Source organism: Podarcis erhardii, assembly GCF_964252035.2.
Source record: "Podarcis erhardii genome assembly, chromosome: 13".
NCBI classification, from domain to species: domain Eukaryota; kingdom Metazoa; phylum Chordata; class Lepidosauria; order Squamata; family Lacertidae; genus Podarcis; species Podarcis erhardii.
The window spans coordinates 11,256,231-11,264,692 of NC_138502.1; the positions used below are offsets into that span (position 1 = coordinate 11,256,231).

General features: G+C 41.8%; 1 protein-coding gene across 1 annotated transcript; it reads right to left on the reverse strand.

The window, feature by feature from the left end:
* Nucleotides 1-1,314: 1,314 nt before the first annotated feature.
* On the reverse strand, nucleotides 1,315-2,391 carry LOC309326617 (olfactory receptor 4Q2-like; the record flags this gene model as incomplete). The annotated part of the gene is made up of 1 exon (XM_081835486.1): nucleotides 1,315-2,391. The coding sequence occupies one exon, from the start codon at nucleotides 2,389-2,391 to the stop codon at nucleotides 1,447-1,449; it is 945 nt and encodes a 314-aa protein (XP_081691612.1). The 3' UTR covers nucleotides 1,315-1,446.
* Between the last annotated feature and the right edge of the window lie 6,071 nt (nucleotides 2,392-8,462).

Genomic DNA, 8,462 nt, shown 5'->3' on the forward strand with positions numbered 1-8,462 from the left:
TGATATTTGTTTAGAAAAAGAGTCCTAATCAAAACCAATCAGCATTTTAATACAAATTCCTTCTGATTTTTGCATTGAAAGTAATGACTGTCCCCTTAAATCAAGAGTAGGGAGCCACTAGTCCTCTAGATATTGCTGGACTACAACTGTCACCATCCCTGACTACTTGCCATGGCATCTGGAGCTGGTGAAAGTTGAACAACAGCTGGAGGGCTGCAGTTTAGCCAACTCTGCCATAAAGGCTTGATCCTCCACCAGACCCCTTCCATGTTCTTTTTGCTTCCTTAGTATTGATCAGCAAGGAAGATAGGAACATAAGAAGGGTCTGCAGGATCAGGCCAGTGGCCCATCTAGCTCAGCATCTTTTTCTCATTGTGGCCCACCAGATGCCAGCAAGCAGGTCAACAGCACTCTCCTCTACTGTGGCTTCCAGCAACTGGTATCCAAAGTGAGCTGAATGATCAACAGAGGGGCAAGGGAGGAAAACTAAAGCCATGTAAAAAGACAATGTAAAAAAAGCAAAGATGAGACAAACATTTACCCTTTGTTGCCCTTCAATTTGCAGACAGCCTTTCTGGCAGAATAAATCTTCCTCATCCTCATAGTTATATTGCTTATGGAAGAAGTGCATCCAAGAATATACTGAGCCCAGAAGAAACACCTTCCACTGATCCCAGAGGACCTCATTAAAAAAGTTAGCAATAGCCAATTTCTTTTATTTCAGTGGTGCTTCAAGGATATTGATGGTCCCATTTTGACAATCCCATTTTCTAGTCACTTCCCCATTTAATTGTCTTATTTATTAAACCTCAGCACACAATGCAGATAATAGTTCTCTTTGTTTGTACATGAACTAATTATATGATACATACATGGCTATGGGCTTTGGGTAGTAATAACAGAGTTTTGTTAAATGACTGAAATGTACTCTAGTCTTCCCCAGCCTAGTGCCTTCCAGATGATGACAACTCTCATCAGCCCAAACTAGCACATGATAGAATACTCAGAAATGTATTAAACTTCAGAGACTTCCCTATGGCTTGAGTAAATTAATGAATTCAGGGTAGAGTGATAATAGCATAGATTTCAATGTAGAGTGATAATCATATCAGGGCTTTTATTCAGCTGGAACTCATTGGAACTCAGTTCCAGCAGCACTCAGTTGGGCACCATTGTCATAAGACAACAACGGAGGTGTTCAGGGTGAATTCCAGCATCTCTTTTTCTAGGAAAATAGCAGTGATCATGATAATGATTTCCTATAAACCATCCACCATACTAGCAAAAGAACAGGGTGGGTCATAAAATAATATATCAGAGGAGTCAAAGCATCTCACATTTTATCAGTTCATGGCTGTTTAGATAATTACTTTGGAGACTTTCCAGTTAACACACTGTGTACATTTTAACTGCTGTGAATGTCTTTATAGGGAAGAATGCAGGGAATCACATGTCTACCTTCCCACCAGAAATTGTTTCCCTGCTTCTCAGCTTCCTCATGGCTGACTTCACATCTTTATTTCTCAGAGTGTAGATCAATGGATTCAGCATGGGGGTGATGATATTGTAAAGGACAGAGACCAGCTTATCTACTGAGAAAGTGGAGAAAGGCCTGGCATAGATAAAGATGCAAGGACCAAAGAACAATGTCACCACAGTTAGGTGGGAGGCACAGACATTGAGTGCTTTGCGACGTCCCTCAGGGGAGCGGATCCTCACCAGAATAGTGGCATAGGAGGTCACCAGGATGACAAAGCAGCTGCTTGAGATGAGGCCACTGTTGGAGACCATGAGGAGTTCAATAACATAGGTGTCAGTGCAGGCCAGCTTGATCACAGGTGGGACATCACAGAAGAAGTTGTCAACTTGGTTAGGTCCACAGAAGGGCAGCCTCATAGTAAGGATGGTCTGGACTGTAGAGTGGATGAAGCCTCCGGTCCAAGAAGCTGCCACCAACCAGCTGCAGAGTTGCCTGTTCATGATATTGGGATAGTGCAGAGGCTTGCAGATGGCCACGTACCTGTCATAGGCCATGATGGTGAGGAGGAACATCTCGGCAGCACCCACAAAATGGAGGAAAAAGAGTTGAGCCATGCAGGCATCAAAGGAGATGCTCCTTTTCTCGACCAAGAAGTCCATCAACATCTTGGGGGCTGTGACAGTGGAGTAGCAAAGATCCAGGAAGGAGAGGTTACCCAGCAGGAAGTACATGGGTGTGCTCAGCCGGGGGTCAGAGGTCACTGTAAGCATGATGAGGGTGTTTCCTGCTAGGGTGGCTGTGTAGACCAGGAGGAAGACCACAAAGAGGGCGGCTTGGGACTGCCATGATGGGGAAAGGGCTGCCAAGAGGAATTCATTGACCCGAGTGTAGTTTCCTTCCAGGTTCTCCATTTTTTCCTATGAAAGCAAGGAGAGAGATTTATTTAGTTATTTATAAATTGCTAGCAGAATAGATTACTGTCTCACTAACAGGGAGGCCTTTTAATTAATCAAAAACTTCAATATCGATAACAGTGATCATTTGCCTCTAATCATCTCCACTATTGGCCAAAATTCAATTTAGCACTCTCACATAGAACAAGGAAAAATTGATAAAGCTAATGTTCCAGCATTGTGTAGGAAAAAATGGACACCTGAGCTGGCTACTATAGTTGAGACTGGATTGAATTCGCAAACTGCAATTAATTTAAGATCAACTATAATCAATGACCTATCAACAGATTCCTCCCTGGTGGTTTACGATAATCTCATTGAGTTCTTGCAGGATGTGGTCTCTGTTAACACAAACCCAGCCAGCAAGCCCCATATAGCTAAAGGGTTCAGATGGTTCGACCAAGAGTGCTGCACGAAGGAGAAAGCCTTAAGGAACTCTTATATGGCCTATAGAAATGCTGGCCTAAACCATTTACCCCCAACTTATTTCAAAATTTAAAAAGAGTACAAAGCCCTTTTGGCTTCAAACAAAAGGCAGTCTGAACAAGACTCCTGGTCTCTCTTACTGAATGCCTCGCTAAACAATGAAACAAAACTCTTCTGGAAACTGGTCTCTGGCTTCCTGAGCAATAGCAATCCAGCCCCTAGCTGTGCCATTCCAGCTCAGGTATGGGAGAACCATTTTAGAAATATATTCATGGAAAATTCAAATCTCCCCTCCAGTTTTTATGATGAAGATTCGGCAGAATTGTCACTGCTCCCACAATGGAGCCCAGTTACAGTGGAAGAAGTCTACACATTAATTGGGAACCTGAAGAGTAGTAAGGCCCCGGGAAATGACTTTATCTTAGCTGAATTGATCATATCAGATCAGCACTGGTGGGATCCTCTTCTGGCAGCACTTTTACGTTAGTAAATAACTTGGGCAAAGTACCGTCTAGCTGGAAACGTGCAATAGTAGTCCCAACCTTTAAGAGACGCCAGCCAAATGTGCCTTCTAATTATAGGCCAATCAGTCTGTTTTCAATTTTGGAAAGCTGTGGCCCCGCTTTCTCTGTAACAAATTGACAACTTTTCTAAATGACTATAATATACTATCTGAAACTCAGGCAGCTTTCCGCGAGAACCACTCAACATCAGACCACTGTCTAATGCTGTCCCTCCTAGCCGAGAAGTACACCAGACCTCTACAGGGAATACTCTTTGTGACCTTTATGGACCTGAAATCTGCCTTTGACTCCATCCTCAGATTCCAACTATGGTCCAAATTACAGCTAGTACTAAGGATAAACACCTCCTGCATCTTATTAAAGCCCTGTATTGTGGAAGCAATTTGCAGGTTAGGTGCAGGTTGCAGGGCCAGCTCTCTGACTGTATTGAGATGGCCAGGGGAGTGAGAAAGGGATGCATTTTGGCCCCTACTTTGTTCAGTTTGTTTTTGATAACTTAGAGGCAAGCTTAATGGGCCCTGATGGCCATCTTCCAAAAATGGGGATGAGAAAGACCCCTCTCTTGCTGTATGCGGATGACATGGCCATCCTCTCCTGAACCAGACCTGGCCTGAACTACCAACTAAGGAAATTCTCAGACTACTGCTCTGGTAATGGGTTATCCATCAATTATGAAAAATCAAAAGTCCTGGTGTTTGAGAAGAGATTCTCCCTGAGTAAATAGGTACCAGAGCAGACCAAATTTGTCCAGTACGTAGGGCTTCTATTCCATCATTCCAAGTCCTGAAAACATCATTGGCAGGCAGCCTATCAAAAGGCAGAGGTAAGCAAACTGGCTATACTTCGATTCTTTTATCCAAGGGGAGGCTATTATGTTCCACCAGCCATTAAGGTATTTAATGCAAAATCAGTCTCTCAACTCCTCTATGCCTCAAACGTCTGGTTCAATGCTCATTCTCCAGGTTTGATGGCTTCCAGGCAAAGTTTCTCTGGTAAAATGTGTTCCAAATGCAATACTATTTTTAGAAACAGGTGAATGTCCTTTATCAACTAAAGCATGGTGGGCTGCCCTGAGATACTGGCTCAAGATCTCAGTCTTTGGCCTAGGGAAGGGTTTACGTCCATACCTAAACAACGAGGAGTTTACCAGCTCATGGATGAAAATTATGGTTAGAAAAACCACTTCAATTGATATGCCACCTTCTCTCCTGTACCATCTGGGCTATGATACTGCCTTTGAATCTCTGGGGCAAAGGCATATCACATAGTGATCTCCAATCTCAATCTCATGTTATCTGTGGCCCATTAGCAGTAGGAATTTACTATGGGTTCAATTTTCAGACACCTGCATATCTTAGAAATTTGTCTGTACCAACATCTTTTCACCAAAGCCAGATTAATTGTATTCCCATCAGAAGTGTTAAATAGCAGACTGAGAGGTATTCCTTATCAAAATAGGATCTCTGTATGCTCTCAGGACTTCGACTACATGAGGCACATTTTATTGCATTGCAGACAATATTATCAAGCTAGGGAACTATTGATTAAAGCACTATTGGCAAATCGACTGGGTCAGTCTGAAGCCTATTATACCAAATATCTTCTGGACGACAAGTCCAAAGATATCACAGTGGCCATGGCAAAGTTTCTTTCAGTAGTCATACGAATCAAAGATCAACATGACTAAACAAATAATGCTTCGGTCTCCCTTCCCTGGGGGGTTGTCTGTATGAATCTGTATTTTATTCTGAATCCATGTTATGGGTTGTTGGACCACAATAAAGATTTATATATATATTGCTAGCTCATTAAGCAATATCCTGGTGATATACAATTAAATCATTACAACATCATAAAATGAGCTACTTTGGGAGAAAAGGCGGGAAATAAAAAATAAAACTACTTAGAGCAGATCCACTGAAATAAATAAACATGACTCATTTAGGACAATATATTTCAACAGGTCTGCTCGGAGGAGCACTAGCATTGCATTCAAACCAAGATTAGTAAAATCCAGAAATCATAAAATTCAGAAGAAATGGCCAGTGCTTAATCAAACCATTTATCTAAAAATTCTTGTTTTTAGAAGGTGACCAAGTACTTCAATGGTAAGTGCTTGTCTGATTTTGATAGTCACAGTCTTGCAAAAATCCTGGTGCCACCATGCTAAAAACCTTAATTTGGTGAAGATACTGCTTAAAATAACCTGGTCCCTTGATGGCTTAAACATTTTCGTGATTGTCCCTCCATCTTTTTGGCAACTGGAGGATGTGGTCTAGAAGATACCAAAGCCTACAGCATTATGGTCAAGCTATTCCTTTCCAGAAATAGGAATAGCTGAGATGTGTCAAGGGCCATTTCAAGGTTCTGTTTTACCCTGTTTCTTCTGGTTAGGTATGGTGCTTTTAGAGTGTTGCTATGGTTTTAGAAGTCACTCTCTGCTTTCTATGTGTGTCTCTCTCTGACTTGCTTTCTCTCTGAATCAAACTGACTGGGCTAGCAGTTGACTCTGGCAATGGGAGAGTATCTTCCTCCATTGTATCTGATGACAGCAGACTAGTTTAGTGACTGCATAGAAACATAGGAATCTGCATTGTACTGACTCAGACCTACAGGTCAATCTGGCTCACTATTGTCTACAGTGGCTCTCCACGGCTTCCCTACCCTTCCTGGCAGTGCCAGGGATTGAACTTGGGAGTTGCTGCATGCAAAGTGGTTGTTCTTTCACTGAGCTATGATCCTCTCTCTTGCAAGGCAGGCTGTGTGGCACACAGCTGTGATCTCCAGAGCAGGGAGATAACATATGGCTACTGCTACTACCTCCCATCATCATTATAATAATAATAATCACCATTATTATTATCCTGAGTTAGTTGGCCACCTGAAGCAGTTGCCTCATATTGCCTAATGGTAGGGCCAGCCCTTCTTCTGTGCTTGACAGGAGACAATTGACAATATTGTAGAATAATCACAACCTATCCCTAAAATCGTTAAACTCAAAAGCATCAATCACCACAAATACTCTTACAGAAATAGAACATCTATAGCCAATGATATGCCCTTTAAATGTTATTCAACTCCAACTCCCATCAGTCCCAGCCAACATGGTCAGTGATAAGGGGAGTTGTAGTCTGGCAACATCTGGAGGACATGATGGTTTCTGTTTGAAGGGGGGAAATGATTAGCAAATTTGTTTCAGGTCTCCCCCATCAGCCTTGTTGATTCCACTTGCTCTCTACTTACTCAGTCTGAAGTTGTGTGGAAAATGTCTCTCCCCAACTGATCACATCTTGGAATGAGAAGTGAGAAGTTGTGTTCTATTGTCGCTCAACGACATCGAATGCTCTCTGCAAGCCAGAAAATGAGAACATTGAAAAGACATCTCAATTTATCCATTTGGATCTTGGTGAGGCAATCAGGTGCTCTGGGCATTAAGGAGTTGCATGACTGTGATTGCAAAGGGAGTTTGTTTCCGCTGTTGCTGCTCTCATGTCTCCAATGAGGAAAAGACAGAAAACTCTGAGAAGTTGTAAAGGAAATTCCTCCTCAGCCCAATTTACCTTTAATTTGCACTGAAGTCCAGTAGAGTGGATTTGTACTTTGCAACCAGCTTCTTGTTTTTCATGTTTGACATTTTATATGCTGTATTGACTTCAACTCCCATCATCCATGACCATTGGCCATACCTCCTGGGACTGACGGGAGTGGGAGCCTGTGGTGTATATATAAATGAAAGTGTGTAAATATTAGAATAATTACAGTAAACTAGTATGTGATAGTATATATATTTTGCTAAATATATAGGTGAGTATAATTTCTTTCTTTCTTTCTTTCTTTCTTTCTTTCTTTCTTTCTTTCTTTCTTTCTTTCTTTCTGGTGTCATGGTTAAGAGCAGTGGACTCTTAATTTGGTGAACTGGGTTCGATTCCCTGCTCCTCCACATGCAGCTGCTGGGTGACCTTGGGCTAATCACACTTCTCTGAAGTCTCTCAGCCTCACTTACCTCACAGAGTGTTTGTTGTGGGGGAGGAAGGGAAAGGAGATTGTTAGCCGCTTTGAGACTCCTTGGGGTAGTGACTCCTTAGGGTAGTGAAAAAGCGGAATATCAAATCCAAACTTTCTTTCTTTCTTTCTTCCTTCCTTCCTTCCTTCCTTCCTTCCTTCCTTCCTTCCTTCCTTCCTTTCTTGACATGCACTGGAAGCCAGTGCAGTGCATTTCAAATACAGTGGTACCTCGGGTTAAGTACTTAATTCGTTCCAGAGGTTTGTTCTTAACCTGAAACTGTTCTTAACCTGAAGCACCACTTTAGCTAATGGGGCCTCCTGCTGCTGCTGCACCACCGAAGTACAATTTCTGTTCTCATCCTGAAGCAAAGTTCTTAACCTGAAGCACTATTTCTGGGTTAGCGGAGTCTGTAACCTGAAGCGTATGTAACCTGAAGCGTATGTAAACAGAGGTACCACTGTAATGTTTATTTATGATCTTCTTGGTTTACAAAAGTGTGTGCATTGTCTCTTTTTTCAGGTTGTATAATAGTTGAATTAAGGTGTTAGGCTGGGAGAGGGAGAGATTGTGCTTGGAATGTTGGAAGAAAATAGTAACTGGATAAGAATTTAGATAAATTGACTACTGGTGGGTTTTAGTTGAAAGGAACAGTGGTAGTTGGAGTTTCATGGGATGGGGTCAAGTGTTTGGGGAGCTGTGGCATCATTAGTGAGATAGAGTGGGGTTGGTGTTATTAATGGTCATGGTTTTGGGACAAATGGTGAGTATATATTTAGCCTGGATATATTTAGAATGGTAGAGTAGGTAGGAATGTTCATATGAACCAAAATCATATCTTAAGTATGTAACTGAAACCATATGCTAATTGCACTGAACTATCATAAATTCATTTATTATCTCTGTGATCAATAAAATTGTGGGTGACTGCTGACTGAGGTGGGACTCATTCAGTATCTGTGAAGGCAGAAAAATAAATAATTTTTAAAAGGTCTAATAGCAATCCAGTTCACTGCTCTACAACTTAGAGAGAATGGGGTACAGGGAGGTTGAAGTAGATCTTTTTTTTAAAAAAA